At 48.1% G+C, this 22,009-nt stretch overlaps 2 protein-coding genes across 3 annotated transcripts in view; one reads left to right on the top strand and one right to left on the bottom strand.

Moving 5' to 3' along the window:
- The window catches only part of INO80 (INO80 complex ATPase subunit), a 370,843-nt gene that overhangs the window by 251,634 nt on the left and 97,200 nt on the right, over positions 1 to 22,009 (bottom strand). The window lies entirely within an intron of this gene.
- Positions 2,845 to 14,736, top strand: DLL4 (delta like canonical Notch ligand 4). Of its 2 annotated transcripts, XM_062635772.1 has the most exons (11): positions 2,846 to 3,262; positions 3,386 to 3,649; positions 4,345 to 4,402; positions 5,085 to 5,354; positions 6,279 to 6,339; positions 6,448 to 6,578; positions 8,025 to 8,194; positions 9,261 to 9,480; positions 9,921 to 10,629; positions 11,394 to 11,502; positions 12,852 to 14,736. In XM_062635772.1, the coding sequence occupies exons 1-11, from the start codon at positions 3,209 to 3,211 to the stop codon at positions 12,855 to 12,857; spliced, it is 2,052 nt and encodes a 683-aa protein (XP_062491756.1). In that variant the 5' UTR covers positions 2,846 to 3,208; the 3' UTR covers positions 12,858 to 14,736. The 2 variants fall into 2 exon arrangements, with proteins under 2 accessions (XP_062491755.1, XP_062491756.1); XM_062635771.1 differs by lacking the exon at positions 12,852 to 14,736 and having other exon boundaries at positions 2,845 to 3,262; positions 11,394 to 11,824.

Genomic DNA, 22,009 nt, shown 5'->3' with positions numbered 1-22,009 from the left:
GGGTGGCAAGGACAGGGAATGGCGGTCACCGGACCCTACTCAGCACCCCAAAGGAGGCTGCGGGCACCCCCCCCATCCCAGGACATGAAATGAGCCGAAGCTTTGGAGGGGGGAGTCTTGGTGACTGTGGCTCCCCAGAGCGACCCGGGATGGCGCGCTGGGCACGGAGAAGTGCAGGAGCTGCGCTGCTGACCTGCTCCACGTCGGCTGTTCAGGCTCAGCTGTTTGATGCTATTAATGCAACTTTTATTATTATTATTATTTATTTATTTAATCTGAACCCCGTGTGCTTGTGTGTCAACATGCAGCAGGTGGTTTATTATATTCCCCGGTTATTATTTTATTACGGGCTCTTTTTATAGCCGTAATCAAAATAATGCCCTGGAGTTTCGATGAGGATTTTATTCTGTTTTACTCCACTTCTGAAAATATTTGTTTTGGGGGGGATGATGGGGGTGCGACAACATGTGTGGGACCTGCAGCGACTTCTCTTGCAGGGAGGAAGCGAAACTTGGTGCGAGGTTTGACTCCAAACATAGTGGCTGCGCAACGAAAGGCGCTGAGGGGGCCGGGGGCTGCACACCTCTTGCCGGGCTTGGGGGGGCCGAAGGTGGGAGCGCTCCCCCGGCCGCCCAGGTACCCGCTGCCGGGACGGGCAGGGAGGTTTGGCGGAGCTGTGAAAAGCAGAGATCAGCTTGTCTTGCTTTAACCTACATTAGCTCCGGGTCCATATGGTAGATGCTGCCTGTGGATCCTCCGCACCGAAGCGAGGCCCTATTCTTGCACGCCGCCCTGCTTGTGCCAGATGGTGCCTGGACCAAGTGGCCATGCGTGGGGTGGCTCTGGTTAGCCTAATAAACGTCCAATACAAGTCAAAAATCAAAACACACACATACTAACATCTGCTAGAGCCTGCAGTACCCAGCTAGCCTTTCAATACTGAATTAAAGAGCCCCACAGCCCTTCTGTTCCCCTAGGTTAGACACTCATTACCATTTATCAAGCACTGATGTTATCTGGCCTCTCATTTTATTTAGTACCGAAGCTATTAGCATCAGATTTGATTTTGACAGTTGACGCTACTGCTGGTAAAGCCGGGATCTGGCCGGGAGGATCGCTGCAAAATTCCGAGTTCATCAGCAGCGACACATTCCTCCTTCCCACTTGTTTACGAGGCCGAGACAAAAGAGCTCCTCGCCTGTGCCTCTGCCTTGCTGTTTAGCTCCACCACGGACACGTCTCTCGCCCGTGCCCGCTGAGGCCGGGCACATGCGCGAACACGCATGAACGTGCATCCTCGGGACAGCCGGGCCAATGCCTCCAGACCTGGGGTGCAGCTCCTCAGTGTTGTCAGCATTTGTGCCCCCCGGCTCCGGCTTTCCCAGGAAGAAGTTTCAATCCTGGTTCCCGGTCTGGCCCTATCCCCAAACCTGCCAGAACCCAGATGCGCAAAGCTCAGCTATTTCTCCGTGGAAGACGTGCCCCCCTCCTCCCCTGAGGGTGTGTGCTCTCACAGGGGCCCGAACCGCATCCCGGACCAAAGCTGCTTCTAAGGAAGCGGGACTGCCAGGGAGGTTCAGCTGGAGTGCGCCCTCCCCACGCAGCCTGGCCCCCAGACAGTCCAGATCCTGGCTTTCCTTCTTTATTCTCCCCCAAAAGAGCCCGGACGGGGGAATTAACACTGCGAGAGGGACCCCTCGGGGGAGCACGGAGGCAGCCTCGCACAGCGCTGCGCCCCGGCGCTGCTCCCCAGGTGATCCGCGGCTCTGCGAGCGGGCACAGAGGTGGCAAACCCTCATTATCATACAGCTGAGGGTTTATCTCTCCCTCCTTCCCTCCCCCCCTCCGGCCTCCCATCCATTTAACAAGCTGAAATAAAAAGCCACATGAAAGGCCGCCTCTGTGCTTGGCTTTAATGAGGGACACGCGACCCAACAATAAGCGCACGCTGCCGCGGGCCGAGGGCTTTGCTGGCACACGCCAGACCCCGGCCCCTTCCCCGCTCCCACCTCGCCCGTGTTTCTGGGGGCCGGGGCAGCAGCAAGAAAGCCGGGCTTCGTCCCTGCCTCCGGCTTCAGCCACCTCGCTTCAGTGAGCGTTTGCCAACCGCTTCGGAAGGGCAACCGAGCGCCTGCAGACCTCCGCCGTGCCCATGTCCCAGCCCCTCTCTCGGTGGGTCGCGGCACATCGCCGTTAGCTGGGGTCACGAATCACGCCGGACCTCCGGCAAGGCTTTTCCCCCTCTTCCCCCTCCGAGCACTCTGCTGCGCCCCGGAGGCGGCGGCGGGGCCGTCCCGGGTGCCTGCCCGTCGAGCAAGCACCGTTTTACTTTTCCTTTCCACCCGGGGCAAGCTTCCCTCTAAGCAGGGCAGCTCCGTCCGCGGAGTGAGGGCGGGCTGGGGGATAGGAGGAGCGGGAGAGGATGAGGGGGAGAAGTGAGAGCAAACCAAGTAACTAATAGCTAACTAACGTGTTGTTTAAACATTTCATCTATTGTTCGCCCGCCGCGGAAGGCTGCTCTGCTGAGCGGCGTCTGATTTTCGAGGGGACTCTCCCCGGGTGAGCGCCGTAAATATCTCACCAGATGCTCGGCTCGGCCGTAATCAGCTCGGCCCCGCGGCGGGCAGCGCGGCACCGGCGGCGGCAGCAGCAGGGTATTAATTCTGGATACGAGAGCTCCCCGCAACATTTGGCTCCTTCTTTTTTTTTTTTTTTTTTTTTTTTTTTCCAGAAAGGAAAGATGGAAAAGGGGAGGGATCTCCCGTGAGTCTGACTGACAGTTTACATAATGAGCTTGTGAGGATGCGAGGCAACTATATAAACAGCTCGAAGCGAGGCAAGTTTTCCATTTACCGAGCGCGGTCAGCACCGGCCGAAGGAGGAGCGGTTCCGCGCTCAGCGCTCCCCTCCGCGGCTCCCACCAATCCCACCCGGCCCTGGAGTTTATAAAGACGACGGCGGCGATCGGAGCTCGGCGGTCGGCTGCAGGATTAATACCCAGAAAGGGGGCGGATCGACACCTGGATTTTACCTTCCGATTTCTGCTGGTGCTCGGGGAATATTTGGAAGAGCGGGTTGCTCCAGGAGAACCGAACCGCCGTGACGCGCCTCTTTTCTCCCTCTACCGAGAGCCACTCGCTTGGACCGTTTGAGGAATACAGGAGGAAAACTAAACCCACTAAGACCTGGGAGCTCGAATAGCACAAGGATGACAGCCTTGCGCACCTTTGGCTTGACGTTTCTGTTAATGATTTTGCAGCAGGTAATGGCACATCGCAAAAATAAAGAGGGTTCGCGAGCTGTAAAGTGGGTGATGGCACAAGTTTGCGTGGTGGAGCCGGGTAAGGTCTGATTTGGCTATTTTGTGTGTCTCCCCTTTGTGCAGAGGGTGTCCGGCTCTGGCGTCTTCCAGCTGGAGCTGCACGAATTCGTGAACAGCCACGGGTCGCTGGCCAGCGGGAAGCCCTGCTCCCCACACTGCAGGACCTTCTTCCGCGTTTGCTTGAAGCATTTTCAGGCTGTGGTCTCCCCGGGCTCCTGCACTTTCGGCAGCATCATCACCCCGGTACTGGGCACAAACTCCTTCAGCATCAAGGACACAGAGAGATTTGACAGCCCCATCAAGTTGCCCTTTAACTTCACGTGGCCGGTGAGATTCCACTTCCAACCCGATCGCGGCGCTGGGGCAGGAGGGCGCAGGGCAAGGCGAAGCGCGGCAGCGTAAACAAACTGCTTTCGCCTTTAGACTTATTCCCAGAACTTCCTTCAAAGGAGGAGGAAAGGGGGGGGAAATAACAAAAAAGAAAAAAGGGGGAAAGAAAACAAAAAAGAAGAAAGAAAAAAGAAAAAAAAAAGCGATTAAAAAAGCGCACCCAGTCCAGGAGCACTTGGGATAATAAGCGTTACTAAAGCAAAGGGGTGGGGGGGAGCGTGAGGATCCGCGGGCTGTAAGGAGGGAGAGGGAAGAGCGTAGCAGCGGGGAGAATGCCGGTGCAGGGGGCTGTTGGGGTGCCGGGTATGTACCGGTGGTGCTGGGATGCCCGGTGGGATGCCCGGTGGGATGCCGGGGATACCCTGTAGGGTTCCCCGTTGAGTGTCAGGGTGCCCGGGGGGCTGCTGGGTGGCCAGTGGGGTGTCAGGGCTCCCGGTGGGATGCTGAGTACCCGGTGAGGCTCCCGGTGGGGTGCCTGTTTGGGATGCCGGAGTGCCCGCTGGGATGCCGGGTGGGGTGCAAGGGCTCCCGTTGGGATGCCGGGTGCCCGGCTGGTTGCTGGGGTGCCCATTGGGATGCCGGGTACCCGGGTGTCCGGTCTGACTTCGGTTTCTCCCCCTCTCTTCCCGCAGGGAACCTTCTCGCTGATCATCCAGGCCTGGCACGCGCCCGCCAACTACCTGCCGGAAGGTGACTACAGCCGCGCTCCGCCGGCAGGGGTCGCTCTCGCGTCGGGAGCGCCCCTTTACCCCCTCTATATCCCCCCCCCCCCCCAAAACCCGAAACGGTTAACGGCAGCCCCGGCTCAGCTGTTTATACCATAACTCCCGGGACCGGCTTTATCCCACCATCAGGAGCCGGTCCCCCGACGATATCCATCAGGGGCCGCTTTGATTCTGCCCTGGCCTAATCTCCAACACAATTGCGTTTCCTCCGGTTTATTTTTGGCGTGGGAAAGCGAGGCGGGCTGCGGTGAGAAAGCCGGGAGGCTGCCAGCGAACCCCGGCCGCCTTTTCCTGTATTTTACACCTTGCTCGAATTCCGCCCTTTGGAAAGGAATAATGGCTTTGGGATGTTTTTCTGAGCAGAGAGGAAAAGGATATTTCAAGGCAGCCCTCGCTTTCAAAGCCCTCTCCGCTGAGCCCCCTCGGCCGGGGTGAGCGCACCCCGACGGCCACCCTCGTATGTGGGGCACTTCACCCTCACACACGCTTACATATGTGTCTATACATATATATATATGTATCTATATGGGATCGGGGGGGCCGGATCCGCTCCCCTCCGTCGGGGTAGGGGGGGTTCTCTCTGCGGTTTCGGTGGCGGGCGGTGTGCGGTGCACTGCGGCCGCTGACACGGGACCGCTCTCCCGCAGGCTCCCGGCCGCCCTCTGAGGACTGGCTCATCAGCCAGATGTCGATCCAGCGGTCGCTGTCGGTGGGCGAGGACTGGTCGGAGGACGTGCAGAGCGGCCCGCTGACCCAGCTGCGCTACTCCTACCGGGTGGTCTGCAGTGAGAATTACTACGGCGAGAGCTGCTCCCGTCTCTGCAAGCGCCGCGACGACCGCTTCGGGCACTATGTCTGCGAGGCCGACGGCAGCCTGGCCTGCCTGCCGGGCTGGACCGGAGAGTACTGCACCGAACGTAAGTGCCCCGCCGCTGGCAACGGCTGCCGAGAGGCGGAAGGAGGTTGGGAGCTCCCCACACACACACACACTGGAAGCAGCGACCTAAGTAGCATCACCCACTTCGGCTCCCCAAGGCCCTGCTCTGTGCTGAATGGGTGCGAGCGTGGGAGAAGGGATGGCGCCCAAGAAGCCTTGAGGAAACACAGCTCCCCATGCCATCAGGGAGCTTGTTTGATGGGGGGCCCAAACCCATGTCCCCTTGTCCCATTCCACGAGCTGGCCTGACCCTGGCTGTTGCTGTCATTGTGGTCAGTCCTTAAAACACAGTGGCTTTGACACTGCAGCAAGGTGCCGTGCATGGTTAACTGCAGGCTCCTGGGGCCATGTTTCCGTGCTGACCTTTCCACTCCCTGTCTGGAGAGAGAAGGTTGCATGCTGAGGACTTTGCCTCCTTTGCCTGCCAGCGCTGTGCTTCACCTCTGTGAGCATTAGCAGCAAAGAGTGAGCTAGCAGAGAAAGGAGCTGGGCTGATAACCTTGAATCAGCGATACCTGTTCCAGCTACAATGCTAGCAGCTTATCCATCAACTGCTTCTACCATCCCTGCTGCCAGAGGAGATGAGGCGGGTGTTGTGGTGTGGTAGTGGGAATCTTAATGTGAGCACAAGCCAAAACCTCTTGTTCCTTTTCTAGCAAGAGTTCATGTTTGTTGCATAAACAGAGAAACTAAAGGACAATTTGTCAAGTGTTGGCTCTCCTTTCCCACTTCCTCCTGCTCCAGAGCTCCCTGTACCAAGAATTTTTAAAACAAGGCTTTGCAAGTGCAAAACTGCTTTCCAAAGTAGTTATTTTAAAGCTGGCATTCACCCTTTAAAAAGCATATTCTGTAGTGCCATGTGTATTTACCTAAATGTTTCTGCTTTCCTATGTTCTCTTTACAGCCATCTGCCTGTCTGGATGCACTGAACAGAATGGATATTGCAACAAGCCTGGAGAGTGCATGTGAGTAGATGGCAATCACAATCCAAACTTCAGTTAAAACATCCCTTTGTAATAGAAACTTCAACTCTTTTCCATGTCATTAATGTTTTAATTTGGCTTTTCTTTTAGCTGTCGCCCTGGCTGGCAAGGCCGCTACTGTGATGAATGCATTCCCCATATAGGCTGCCGCCACGGGACGTGTAAAACACAGTGGCAGTGCATATGTGACGAAGGATGGGGTGGCCTCTTCTGTGATCAAGGTTAGTTCTGGAGGTCGTGCTTATGGCTCAAGATTGGGTACTCCTCAGTACTAAGGAATCTGACCCATTGGATGTAGAACTAAGTTTCTGCAAGGTCCATGTTCATAGGCATCAGTTTGTACCACCGCTGTCCTAGATACCAATTCCTGCAATTTTGGGTGAAAACAAGCAGACATTTTTGGTAGCTCTTGTAAAAAAAGAAGTTTTTCTCCCCTCGGGAAAAGAACCCCAGCAACATGGATGAGTGTTAACGGGCAAGTTTTCTGCCTGCTCCAGTGAAGTTTAACTTATTCCCTGTACAACTAGAACAATTTACTAAACAGTTCCCAGCAGCAGTAAACACCATCATTTGGGCCTTCCTTATTTTGCATACAAGGAAGTTAACTCATGTGATAAGTCTGGAGCATGAGAGAAAAATCATGTAAGCAAGAATGAAAAGTACAGGTTCCATTTTAAGGTACACCAGACCACTTCCACCTATTCAACCCACTGAATCACTGAACTGTAGCCAGCTGAGCAGTCATGTCCTCAAGGCCATATATGCATTGCTGGCACTGAGATCATGAAGTGCTCAAAGCAAGCTAAGTGTTTTCAGAACAGTTAAAGTATTAAGATGGTGAAGTCTGAATAAAGCAGGAAAAGTAAAGTTGCATGGCTCTGTTTCTGCTTATAGTTATCTATTAACCAGTTGTATTCCAATTACTCTATGGTATTTATAGAGATAATAAAGATTTTCTGCTTACGTCCTATGAACTTGTGCACTTAACCTCTCTTTCAAATTTAAGGGGAAAAAAAGGGGACTGTCAAGCTTAGCAGAGCATTTAGACAGTTTAAACTACCAACATTCATAACAAGAGAGCATGGTAAATAAACAATAAAAGATTTCCAGTGTTTGTTTAAATCTCCAAGCCAAAACATCGTTATTGCCTCCCTCCCTCCCCAGAATGTGCCTCGGAGCACACCTTTCAAAGATGGGGCTTACTGTTTTAGTATGTGACGTGTTATGTACATAGTGTTGTGGCATGTCTTTCAGGGAACACACACTTGGGAAACACACACTTAGGAAGTACATTCTCCATTTGGCATCTAATCCCATTGCAGCTAATGGGTTTATCCCTGTAAAAAAGGGAGAGTATACAGTAAGAAAGTTAAACTTTTGCCAGGTCTCAAAGCGCAGAGATCATGTATTACAGTGATAGAGAAGTAGAGAAGTATCTAAAACTGAGAGTAATATGAAATTCCTGATTATTACTGATGATTACCTGGATTATCATCCCCACTATTCCTGTTGGTCACAGAATTAATTACTTCATTGAAAATTCTGTCTTTTTTGTTGACTAAAGTGTGTTCATATGAATCAGCACCATAGAATCATAGAATGGCTAGGGTTGGATGTCTTTTCCCAGCCATAAAAGACATTTTCTCCATCTCCTGCTATCTTTGCAGATCTGAACTACTGCACCCACCACAGACCATGCAAAAATGGAGCAACCTGCATGAACACCGGCCAGGGCAGCTACACGTGTTCATGCAAACCTGGTTTCACCGGTGTTGACTGTGAACATGAGATCAGCGAGTGTGACAGCAATCCCTGTAGGAACGGCGGCAGTTGCACGGTGAGAGCATTTTAAATGTAAAGTCTTTGTGTGAAGCAAGCCCCAGTATACCTTACCCACAAATGGTTCTGTAACAACATAATGGGAATTCGATAGTACACAGGTTCGTTACTGACACTCACAACTACCACACTGAACCCTTCCCAAGAGGTGTCAGGGGAGGAAGTCTGTCACAGGAGGAGATGTATCATCTAGATTAGAACTAGTCAACCGATCCTTAGGTTTCTGTGGCAGCCATTATGAGAACTTGCCAAGATGCAATGTTGGTGAGGGAGCAGGCCTGTAAAAAATAAGCTTCTCAAACCAAGGTTCATACAGAAATGGGCTAAGTATTTTAATAACAAATGAAAACTTCTGTTTTCTGCTGCAGTGTCAGACACTATGAGGGCAATCAGCTGGAACACCTTCTGTAAAACAGGGTTCTACAGTTTTAGTTTCCTGCAGTCTAGTGTTTCAGTATGTTTTCGGCTTCAGTCAATGATTGATTTTACCTGTTGATAAAGGCTGATCAATTATAGATAGCAAATATAATCTGATGCATGTTTAGATTAAAGCTAATGATGCGAGACCCTAGCTCCATTCTCCCCAGGCCTTGGATATACATGACTTGGAAAGAAAAAGCAGTTTGGTTGTGAGCTGGGTGGTGGTGACTTATCTATGGCAAAGCAGCGTAAGCCCTTGTAAAATAAAAAGGGCTCCCATGCTGAAGACAAATAGCCTGATCCCAGCTGTGCAGGTTGACACATACCACATTCTGCTCTGGGAGGCCTCCAGGATCCCAGTAGACAGTAGTGGTGTTAGTAATGTTTTTGTCTAGCTGCCTGTAGGCTCCCTACAACTGCATTTTGTGTAGCTGCATACGGCTGGTTCACAGCTGTATCTCTCAAAGTCCAGCCTGCAGTTGTTTACTCACCAAATGTCACCTTTGTCACATCAGTGTGGCAGGGACTGAACATCAGTGGATGGGCAGGGACTGAACAGTGCTCACTGACGACCAAAATCAAGCATGCAAACAGCTATTATTTGGTGCCATCAAATAACAGTGGCCTAATGTTGTGTTTTGCAGGATATGGAGAACGGTTATCACTGCCTGTGCCCCCCTGGCTACTATGGCACTCACTGTGAGCACAGCGCTTTGACGTGTATAGATTCTCCATGCTTCAATGGTGGCACCTGCCTGGAGAAAGACCAAGGAGCCAGCTACACTTGTATTTGCCCTTTTGGCTTCACAGGGTCGAACTGTGAAAAAAAAGTGGACCGGTGCACGAGCAACCCATGTGCAAATGGTGAGTGTTCTCATCCCAAACTGCATGTCTCTGCATCACTCCTGCTTTTCAGTGCGAAAGTGATAGAAATCCAATCTGACCTCTACTCTTCCTTTAGTACATTAGTCCCTCTCCCTGCTGTATTCCACATCTACCCTAATTCTAGTCGCTTGCTGGGCTTTTCACTGGCATTTTCTGTGCAACAAAACAGTGCACAAGACTTATCAGATGATGGCAGGATTAAGTAAATTAAATTAACTTTATCGTGTATTTAGTAGGGGAATATTTTAAGGCATGGTGATACAATTGGGTAACCTAGAAAGAACTTTCAGATATGAGGTTGTTCTGTAAAATAACCTCCTTATTGAGGTAGCACCAAATGCTAACCGGGGGAGGTTTAGCTTTCTGAGTGAAGTGCACTGCAGACTAATTTGTTTTTAATTGTACTTTTTTCTCCTCAGAGGGCAATTGCTTTTACCTCGGTCAGATCCGTGTGTGTCGCTGTCGGCCCGGTTTCTCTGGTCAGAAATGTGAGATAAACATCAATGATTGTGCCAGAAACCCGTGTTCCAATGGGGGAACTTGTCATGACCTGATCAACGATTACACCTGCACGTGCTTGCCAGGCTACAGTGGCAGGAACTGTGACATCAAAACCAGAGATGAATGTGCTTCTGGACCATGTGAGAATGGAGGCACATGCTACAGCGGACTTTATAGTGCCAACTTTGTCTGCTACTGTCCTTCTGGCTTCATGGGCAACCGTTGTGAATTGCCAGTTTATTCAGTGCCTGTAACACTTCCTCCCAAGCCAGTCCCCTGGATTGCTATATCCATGGGGGTGGGACTGGTGGCTTTGCTCATACTGTTCTGCATGATAGCAATGGTCATCAGACAGATGAGGATGCACCCAGAGCAGGACTTGGAGACAATGAACAACCTGTCTGACTTCCAGAAGGACAATCTCATTCCAGCTTCCCAGCTCAAAAACACCAACAAAAACAAAGACCTTGAAGTGGACTGTGGGCTGGAGAAATCAAACTACAAACCCAAGAATCATAAACTGGACTACAATCTGGTAAAAGACCTGACAAGTAGAGGGACACAGGAGGAGAAATACTACAAAAGTGAAAAGTGTTTAGGAGAAAAGTCTCCCCTCAGATTACACAGGTGAGAATGCAGTCTGCCTTCTAGTCTTTGTTAAGGCTTCTCATCTTCATATCAATCTAGAAGCAGAGGAGAAAACATGGGGGGGGGGGGAAAGAAACCTCAAATGGCTAATATACAGAACAAACCAGAGCAAATCCAGGAATCTTTATACTGCAGTATGTGTGTCACAGCCAAGCATTATCCTTAGCTAAGTTAATTAGATTAAGTGTTTGAGCAGGGTGTTGCTAGTACGGGTACTGTGAAGGGGAATGGGAGTAGCTAAGTCAGTGGTGAAAGCAAGAAGTGTCTTTCCTTCCTCAATACATCTTGGAGGAGCAGCAGTTAAGGCATATAGTGATTAAAATAAGTATTTTACTTATTAAAAGGGCAAAATGATCTGCTTACTGAGAAGGATAGGGTAAAAACAGCTATTCTTCTTCAAAGAAGGAAAAGGGCAAGTATGCATTGGCTCATCAGTTTGGCTCATCATTAGCTCATCCCAGCCTTGTCTGGGATCAGCTTGGGGCTGTTACACTGAGGGATCTGAGAAGTAGGCTATTAGGCTGGACACAGCAGAAGTGTAGGAAGACAGTAGCTATTATTGCTTACTTCCACTTTTCTGGTATAATGTCCTGCCAACACATAGAACATGTTAAACTTCATCCTCTGCACTCCCCTCCCACACCTTCACGGCTATCTCATTACACCCCTCCATATGCATGATAGATTTTGAGTCAGGCTTGTTAGAAGTCAACTAATGTTAATTTCTCTCTCCCCTGCCTTAGTGAAAAGCCGGAATGTAGGATATCAGCGATATGCTCTCCGAGGGATTCAATGTACCAGTCCGTCTTTGTGATAACAGAAGAAAGGAATGAGTGCATCATAGCCACAGAGGTAAGTAAGAACACAGGTGGACGAGCATAAATTGACAAAGTAAAGGGGTAAATTATCCTTTAGAATTGCATATAAGGAAGTTACTCTATTTTCAGGGATCCTGATGCTTCCCAGCATTCACCTCTCCTCTTTAGTGGCCCACACAGAACATACAGTGAAGAATATAAGGAAATTAGCAGCCCTGATTCTATTAAAGCAGAGATTTTGAGCTTAGATATGTCAGCAGGGGATGAAAGCACAAAACATCAGCCCATAAAAATTCAGCATGTTGTAGGATTATTTCCTCTTAAATAGCTAGACAACAAAAATAGAAATCATTCTCTTACATGAATAGTAACCATTCATAGGCCCATTGATGTAAACCCATGTTTTTTCCCCATGACTGCAATGGATAATCTGTGTTCTGTGGAAATGGGTAAAGCTATGTAGATTTCCAACAGCAGATGGAAGGTAGCCGAATGTGTTAGGGTAGGCATAAAAGCCATGTAGGATATCTTGATGTTATACAGAAATTCAGAGGACAGGTACATGAAAAAGGAAGGGCCTAGCATTGAACTCTGAAGACATTAAAAAGGAGTTATTAAAGAAGCAACCAGCTCCTAAGGAATTACTGACCCTTTGGAAAAAAGCTCCATGGAAGTTAAAGGCAATTTGATGTTAACCAATACCTGCTTCCTTCAGTGTAGCTGTCTTTAGGAGTAGTTTCAGGCTTGAGGAAAGAGAAGCTTGCTGTGCTGTGTAGCAGTGATCTGTGAAGTCAGATCTGCAGGATTCTGTCTCCCTTGCCAGGGTGGATATCAGGTTTCCCCTTGAAGGCAAGCTGGAACACAAGTCAACCAATAGTATTAAAAGTTTAAGACTAAGTCAAGGGATTTTCAGAGGTACGGATGACAGCTAGACGCTTCATTCCCACTGACTGACCTACATACCGTATCTTCCTTTGAAGATCTTGCTGACCCAAGCCAGACTCCCAGATTTACATCAGGCATCTCCAGAAGTAATTTTATTTTCAGAATGCCAGCCCCTAAAACCTCTCTCCACATAATTCAGGTTTCATGCTTCTGAACACAAGCTCTTTAACTATACTGTATGCTTTTCACAGAGACCTAATGCACCCATATTTGTAAGCATTCTTCCCCCCAGTCCACGTAGAGAGGCTACTCATCATAAAGACAACATCTTTTGCTGGGGATTCTTTGTCTCTGGACCCAGCCAAGACCGTTGAACTCTGATAGTTAATCTGCAGTAATATCTGGCTTAAATTGCTTTGGTTTGAAATACTTGTTAGTTCTGCAGTACTCTGTGCTGTGCTTCCTTCTCATTCCTGGTATTATTTTATATCCTGACAGGTATAAGACTGAAGATCAGCCCATTTGCACCTCAGATATGGTAATGCCAGTAGATGGACGTTCCTGCTGCATTGTTTACAATTCAGAACTGGATTGGACTGTTTTTACTTACATGCAACTTGCTGCTCTCAGGCGGAGGATGGAACTGGGTGAACTGGACAGACTGTGAATTTACTGAAAGATGCAATACACCTTTTTGTTCTTACTGCCCTTGTTTGAAGTTTGATACCAGAAATCTCATTGGCTATAGAAGAGGGGAGGCAGAGGGAAGAGAGAGGGGTTAAACATGTTGTTTTTAAGAGATACTGAGGCCAGTTCCTCATGGACAGACCCCTGGCTTTCCAGAACTCTGGTTATGGGAGGTGCCGGTAGATGAGGAGGCACTTAACTGTCACAGATGTTACCGTGGAAGGTGTGAAGAAAGACACATTGCTATGCACATAATGGATACAGTATAAACGAGGTCTCCATGTTTTTCTGGGTTTAAAAGTGCCTAAAATGTGTTAAGAGAATCTAACAATCCCAAACAAAGACTTGACTGCTCTTTCTGCAGTTACCTGAACAGTATTGGGCAGGGGTGGTTGATACTTCCTGCTACACAGCTACTTGTGTCTCCTCTCTCCTGCTGCATGTATTGGAGACTGTGTAAGGGGTGAGAGGAGGAAGGAAAGAGGAATACCAAATTTACGTGTCATCTCATTTGGTGATGCTTTGGAGAACTGATTGACCCAAGCCACAGTGTGGGACAGGATTTTTGTGGATTTAAACATTCGAGAAGGAAAAGTTGTGATAAGGAATGCGTACAGCCTCTTCCCCATTGATAAGGAGGAGGCGTGATCCCAGCTCTATTTAAAGCCTTACAAATGCGTTTAAAATCAATCAGCTCCTAGAACCTTTATGTGCTGAGCTGTCTCAGCTGTTTTCATGCCCTTTGCACTACCAGTGATTGTGAATAGACATTACTTTTTTCTTCTCCTTCCTCATTCTCTCCCTCCCCCTGCCTTATTTTGACACAGAGTTGGGGGTTTATGTCGTGTTTCTGAATTAGGTGCCACCTTCTACTGCAAATAGTCTCAAAATTGCAGCTGTTATGTTCTGAAGGAGAAGCAGCAGTGTGACTTCCCACCCCCCTTCAATTTCTCCATCTGGTTGCAACACCCCATCTCCCGTCCTTCATCCCAGTTCCAAATACCCAATAGCAAGGCATCCACAGAGACACGCTCTGCCAAGACAGGTAGAGATTGGAGTTAGAAGGTTCTAGGCTCATCCTGTTTCTTTCATACCCATTCATTGCTACACAGAAAGGGGAAGCCTGCCCCTGGAAACCAGAGGCGTGCAGAAGCTCTTTTCTTATACTCCTATTTACAGCAATACTGGACACCTCAGTGGAAAGTGCTGTGACATGAATGAGATGAGACCATGGGGTGCGACAGAATGAGGAGGGAGGAAACAAGATCTCTTTGAAGAAACCTGGACCATGCTATCTCTCGGACAGCGATATTCCTGCCCTTGTAAATCCTGTTGTTGGGCTTACCCATCGACTGCCTTGAACTGTGCAGACAAGACCCCTTCATAATGTCCACTACTGACCTTCTGCTCTGACCACGTAGGACCAGTTTGAAGATGACCTTCAGAAATCAATAATATGGGTTTTAGTTTGTCTGTTTGTAGTTTATTTTGAAGACTAGTATTTCAGTAATTTAAAAAGAGAAAATCAGAAGCACTGAACTTTCTACGTTTTATAACATTATTTTGTATATAATGTATATTTATAATCAGAACAGAAGTGTAAATATGTTTATTACTTCTCATGTAATGTTTTTAATGTGATGACAAAGTTTGAAGTTTATTTTTTTTTTCAAGCAATGAAAATACTTTCCTGCTACTATGACATTTCTTGTGGTTTGTCCTTTTACACCTCAGGTTCCATGCTTCTGTGACAGCCAAGCTTACTTGAAACCCCTGAAGTAAGCTTGCCTGCCTGCTCCCCGCAGCCAGCCCTATAGTCACACTTTACACACCAACTGCTGTCAGCTGCTTTATGTAAAACAGTTATACTGCTAACTGCTGTCAACAAAGTTGTTCAGCTGAGTGGCATTCATCTGACAAAGTTATACATATTTAGATTGTGATATATAACATATATATATACACACACATACATACACATCCTCTTGCTATGGAGTGGGACTGAACTGTCAGGGAAGTTATTTTTATTAACATCTCACTCTTCCTCTTCCATGACAACTCATGGCAAGGAAGATGCAGATACAACGCTGTTTCAAAGTGGCTTAATAATTGTGCTGGGCTGGCTTGGGTTTCACTTACAGAACAAGATACGATTACTATTTCTTTCTAATCCCATTTCTTTGAAGACTTTCAGTAAGACCTAGGTCTTGCCCTCAGGTTACTCTTGCCCAGCATCTGCATTTACACCTGCAAGATGGTGTCCTTGCTTGTTTGATTGCGATGGGTGAGATCTGTCTTTCACTTGGGGGATTAGAGGGAGTTTCAGGCTTTCTCCTCCCAAGTTCCCTCCACTGCACCAGCAGCTGTGTCCTCCCAGGGCATCCCAAAGTCATTATCCTCCACAGCCCTTTAGGAGGACGTTGCCACAAAACAAGTGTAAAAGCACACTCGTATAAAACACCCCCAGCAGGTTTAGTAGCCTCTGAAGCACATACGTTTACGGACAATTGAATCTCTCACTATATCAACTAGGTGCGATAGGGCCAACATCTGAATGCACAAAAGCAAAACCTATAAGAGTGGGAAACCAGTGCTGCTCTATTTTAAACCCAGACTTTTTTTGTTGCTGTTGACAAAATGCCAAAAAAGCATCTTAGCGGTTGATGCTTTTCCTATTTTTCCCCAAAATTTGCTAGTTTTGAAAAGAACACAAAACCCCAAACCCCCACTGGTGTTAGATAAGCACCATAACAAATTGTTTTAATTTTTTCATTCACATACTGCAAATAATGGTTTATAAGGGTCCTTCTGGGTGTATTATTAAGGTTACATAAATACTATTTACTTGGGATGGTTTTGTTTCTCCCTCAGATCTATTCTTAGCGAAATTAACTCTCAAATCCCAGCCAGGCTTTCCCTGGCCACCATAAAAACAAATCTAAGACGAAACTCAGAAATAAAAAGCCACCTCCCCCTCCCCAAACATTCACCCTGTAGAGCAAATTATGAAAAACAAGCCATTGACAAAAAGCCGAGCAGATGCTCCCTGCTTGCAGTCCTTCCTCGGCAATGTGAAATAAACCCAACAGATGCCTCTCTTAATTGAGCACATGGATTACATACACACATGCACTCTGTCCTGCTTAAAACAAAACACACACAAAACTCAAACAGGAAAATAGCCAGAGAACTCTTCCCAAAGCCGAGGCAAGCAGGAATGCTAAGACCAAAAAAGACTCGGCTTTTCCTGCTCAAAACGAGACAGGAAACCGTATCTGTAGACAGAAGGGAGTTGAAATCCATTAAAACCCGTGGACCTGATTATGTAGATCCCACAGGGTAAAGCAGGTACAACGCATGCCTTTGTGTAGCCACACAGGAGAGAGGAAAGAGAAAAAAGCATCAGCTTACAAGGAAATGTGTGAATATTTACTGGAGGCACGACTGCACTATGCAGCTACCAGAATAGATCACAGATCCTACACAGGAAAAACAGGAGCGGTGCCTGCTTCCACGCAAGAGGAGATGGAAAGCATATGTGAATCTATGCACGTGTGCACATCCCCAAGTCCTTGCCAAAGAAACCACAAGCAAATTAGCTGAACACAGAATATGACCTGGATTTAACCCACAGCTTGGCCAAAACTGTCCTTACTGAGAGGTGCTGTGCACTGACTGCTCACCAACCTGCCCCCCCCCAGCGCATCTCTGAGCCACAGTATATGAACTCACCAGGGGGAGCTCCGAGATCCTTCCTTCTGGGCTGTAAGGACTTGACCTGAATGTCAAAGATTCCTTTTGAGGGTCACAGATGATGCCAGGACTGCAAATGTACCAATAAAGAATGCCTTTTCCCTATAGAGTTCTCAGGTCCAACTGTACAAGTAATGTCCCTCAGCACCATTCGCACCAACAGATTTGGCTCGAGGGCTGCACCTAAACTTGGCTTTCATTTTCAAAAGACTGCACAAACTCACTTAAATGCAATGTGACAAACCAACAACTTTAAGAACGGACCCTGACTGAGAAGCTCTTTGGTGTTCCCTTGTATTAGCACCTGATAGAAACTATTTCACAGCCACGCTGAGCCCTTCAGCCTAAGCAATTTCAGAGCTGGACTGAGCGAGAGGGGTGCTGCTCCCTGCAGCGCTTCACTGAAGTTGCTCCATGTTTGACTACAGCCCTTCATTCACCTCTTTAACCAGCCCGCTGATCAGGGGAAACAGATGCTGGGATATACCCGTAGCTATAGCACCCACTGGTGCTGAGACAACACGCAGCAGGACTGTGCTGATGCAGATACAGCTCAGGGCACGGAGTTCAGTTAGGGCAGATGAGAGATGCTTGTAGAAATTCAGTTTGATACAGGATGCGCCTAAAATAGGATAAAATGGAGAATCTTGATAAAATGCAGAATGCATTTTATTATGCACAATACTTGTCCAGCAACAGCTCTGAATGAGCTGCTGAGAAAGCTGAAATTAGTTACTGCGCAACTGCAACCATGTAGTCCAACAGATGAAACCATCTCTGTAAAAACGCATTTCAAGTATTTTCATTGCTCCTCAGTCTTTTTTCATTACTTCACGCTAAAATGAGACAGGCACAGCAGTTCCCAAACAGGTACTTTGGTGGCTTAAGAGACAGTTATGTATCTGTTTGCCCATCATTCCTTATCTCACATACCTGATCCATAAATACAGACTGATTTTATGCAGCAGGTACGACACTCCCAGCACATTTTGTTCACAGTTCAGGCTCTGGTTGTGCAGAACTGACATAACTCCATGGCCCTCTGCCATGCTTCACTGTTGTCATAACTTCAGCTTTACAGCCTCTATGGAGAGTCCGCATCAAGATTTCCCCCCTCCACGCTCTCTCTGTTCAAGTTTTGCAGCTCAGCTCCCAGACCTTGCAGGCAGTGACCCTGCTGGCTGGTGACACCCAAAGCCCTGAGATTTCTCCTTGATCGTCACTCTTGCGCCTGCTCTAACCCTGCCTACTCTGCTCTCAGACCTTGCCTGGGCAACAGTGTGACTCAGCACCATAAAACTATCCTTTCTCTTTCTCCTCCCTCTTGTTGGTCTTACCACCTCCTTCTGTCCTTAGGTTTCTCCTCCCCTGTGCAGCTCTGGGGCATGTTTCTGCAGCACAGTTGTCTATCATGCTGCAAGGTTAGGACAGAACTCTGATTCATCAGGTACAGATGAATGGGGCACAGAACAATAATTTCAGACGCTGAAGCAATTGTTCCATGCACAGCATTTAATTCTGGGGAGCAACACGTATCTTTGTCCTGTCCCTTTTAAATGTGATGGCAGACCACCACCTTCCCAAAGGTGTTCCCATCTCCACAGATAGATCAACTGCTCCTTCCATTGAGCTCTGCAACCCTGGGGAGATACGAGGAGGAGAGACACAGTGTCCTCCCGTCTGACTGGGTCACTCAGAGCTTCTGACTGACATATCATGTGAGGAGAGACCTAACAGCTAAGGCAAATAGAGTGGTCCATATCTGGAGATAACATAACCTTGGATGTTACGTGACCTGCATTATACAGGTGATCCCACAATTACTTTATGTCTTCCACATACTGTAGTGATGGGCTTGCCCCTCACATAGGTAGCAATGTTGTGTGTAGCTACTACAGAAAGGCTTAATCCCTCATTTCCTCTGCAAACACTGACATTTCCTCCTGTCAACCACAGTGGAGACTGTGATCAGACTCCATCTACCCCTGCAGCCAACCCACCCTGGAAGAGTCCCAAAGTGCAAACCAGCACCTTGCTCATAGTCATGTTTAGCAAATACACGGACAAGTGAGGGAAACACACAGTTTGAGGAGAGGCTGTTTGGTGATGACAGCTTTTATCTGTGCTTTATGACTTATTTATTGAGCTGTTGCTGGCTTCACAGTGGTTTTGTTGATTACGTTTTTAACTGCCTAGAAGGTCACAGAGGCACTGTGTTTGTTTTTATAAATTAAGCTAAACCAACTCATATTTAATATCCAAACAAATCTGCTGAGAGTTAGGTTTATAGCTGGAGAGGCCGTTACCAGTCAGAACAGGAATTGACCATTCCTGGCACAATGCATGAGCTCTGACGATCCCTGTACTTGGGCACACGGCTCCCACAATGGTTTTTGTGCAGGGTCAAGATTCCTGCTGCAAATATGAATCACTGTGCATTTGAAATTCCTTTTCTATTAACACTGTTTAATATTTGCCTTACATGTTCTGCTTTGGCAGAAAATGCCAAAGCATTGCCAAAGCATTTTTGCTCCTGCCCTGCTCTTCCTAAACTCATTTGTTCTCTGGAAGACTGTCAGCAAAGAAACACCAGACAATCTGAACAAAATGTATTTGGTGGGGGACATGATCCACACAGGATAAAATTGTGATAATGACAAAAGAAAGGGCCCTGCTCTAATCCCCTCTTTCAATTCAACCCACCAGGTCTCGGTATTAGCTTCTTTATCAATAGCTTCCCCTCCTCTCCTGTCTCCTTAGAGTACAGAGGCTCTTTTCTTCCTCCAGACCACCTCACAACTCCCCCTTCATGTTAGATTACCCTGATTTTCACTCCACTAATGGTATTTATGTTTGTCATTAGTTGCTTAGGAGGAGGGGTTTGAAGTTCTCCAGAACAGATACAATTCACAATGCATGGCTGAGTTTCTGGAAACAGCTTGCATCCTAGCAAGAAGCAGAAATGCCCATGTGCTTATAGCTACGGAAAGCTCTTTTTCATGGATGCAAGCGTGTTTAAGAAGCCTTTACATCAGATGCACGTTTTTCATAGGTGGGAAGTATTTCCTCACTGCTCCAGCAGTTGCTCCACCATCTGCTCCATCGCCTTCAGCAGACACAGGATCATCTCACCTCACTGCAGCCATCCACGCGTGAAGCGTCTACTTTAAGCCAACCGTGTGGCTTATCCAGGGTCATGGAAAAGGTAAAACCTTTTGGCGTTCCCCCTGGAGAGGCATCTGACATAGCTGAGAGTGAAGGGTGACTCTTGGAAGGGTCAACGCCATTAATGGAAGTGTGACAACTACCTTTACGATGGTTGCAGCCGTGAAAGAGGCATCCTTAGGCATGACTTTGAGGAGAAGGCAATGCTTCTATGGAGATACAGGCGCTTAACCCTTACATGCTCTTGAGAAAGCCTTCCTTTCAACAGCTGCCCTTCCCCTCTCCTGACACACAAGGTGGAGTTGTTAACACTAACATGACTCAGAGGATGTTGTGAAGACTCACTCATATCCTTCAGACTCCTCATGGCTGCACAAGTGCAAATAAGCCTTTACCATTCTCATCTTATTGTTTAAATAGCTGCTCAGTGTAAATAGCATCTGAGCAAAGCACACAGTGGTACACATGCGCTCCCACTGCCTCCCCTTGCAGCAGAGGAGAGCTTTCCTTGAGCCTGGGCCCAAACCGGGCAGTGCAGTGTTGCCATCATCGCTTCCTGTTTGTTACCTCACGACACCGTTTCCTGTTTCCTGCCTGATTACAACTGTGCCAACTGTTTTTCCCAAGCCTGAACCAGCTTCCCAGCACCCCCCTTTTCAGCTCACACACTGGTTTGGTGGTGATGGGTGCTGCTGGCTGCCTATGAACAGTCCTCTTCCCCAGTCCACACCTACCCTCTCCCTGCCCACTTGGGTGCCCAGTCCAAGGGTAAAGCAGCGAGTCTTACACATCCCATAAAACAAGGAGAGAAAGAAATGAGGTGCTGGTAGCACATAGGGGTTTATTGCAAGCAAGCACAAGGCAGCAAGGTGACCTGCTGGATGGAGACGGTTGTGATGTGAGGGACTCGTGCAGTTCACCTCTTTAGACACCCTATATGTCACAGGGCTTTCTGTTTATTCAGCAACCTGGCACTGAGCTGACTAAAGTAAATGGTGTGGGAAAGCACATTAAGGCATCAAAGTACCGGGGTTTAATGTGGTGCCCAGTAGTTAGTCCCAGTGGCCCATCACCAGACGTTAGAAATGCTCCCACTTTCGTAACTGAATTACTTTCAGCATCCAGCCACTTCTGGTTATACCTTTCTCCCTTCTAGCGTGGTATTTTCTCTTTACCTGTAATTGAGCAGTGTCTCCAGTCCTGCTTTGGTACCTGAGGTAGCTGAGCTCTTTCAATCTCACCCTGAATGTCACAGCCTCCAACACTGAGGCAAGTTCCCTGGCTCAGGTGGGAAGAACACCTTCCTCTTTCTACTCCCTACACCCTTGTTTACACCAAAGGACCACATGGACACCAGAAGGGGTCCCTTTTCCAAACCCCTGGGGGACTGCTGTTTCATTGCCAATTGCTTCGTGAGGCACCCGTAGTCCTAACAGGATCCCAGAAGCCTCTTGGAGACTGGGAGCAGCCTGCAGGCTGGCAGAAAGCCGTTCTGATTTTTAAGGGGCTGAGGTGTAGGGACACACAGGAGAACAACCTGTATTCAATACCAATTCACACTTAAGAACACAGGAACCTCCTAGGAGCTGTTAAGTAACTCTGATCTGTGCCTTCACCTGCCCTGCTGCAGTCACAACAGCAACGACCTGTCACAGCCAGATTAAGAGAATCATCTTTAGCGTCCAGTACCCAGCTCAGTGCCTGACCCAGCTAATGCATATTGCCACTTATGGTGTTGGGTCAGCACCTTTCAAATACGAAGAAAAATAAATAGCCTTTGCAGACGTACACCAGAGGCATGTGCCCATTTAAGCTTAACAGTGCCAGTGCAAATGTCTGCTGGCACTTTGTTTCCTCACATCTCACCTAAAGTAGGCAAAAAAAACCCAACCAAATCCTCTCTTTTCCTCTGTTCCTTCACCTTTTGCCTGCCCTGTCTATTTAAACTGTAAACTACTTGAGGAAGGAACTGTCCTCTGCTGCAGTTTTCCTAATATCCAGATGTTTCTGAGATGCCGCACAGGAAAGACCTTGGACATCCTGAACAGCAG

Source organism: Pezoporus occidentalis, unplaced genomic scaffold, assembly GCF_034315485.1.
Source record: "Pezoporus occidentalis ecotype Australia unplaced genomic scaffold, CSIRO_AGI_Poc_V1 ctg46, whole genome shotgun sequence".
NCBI lineage: Eukaryota > Metazoa > Chordata > Aves > Psittaciformes > Psittacidae > Pezoporus > Pezoporus occidentalis.
The sequence above is the reverse complement of the archived record's forward strand: the minus strand, read 5'-3'. Positions and strand labels throughout refer to the sequence as shown.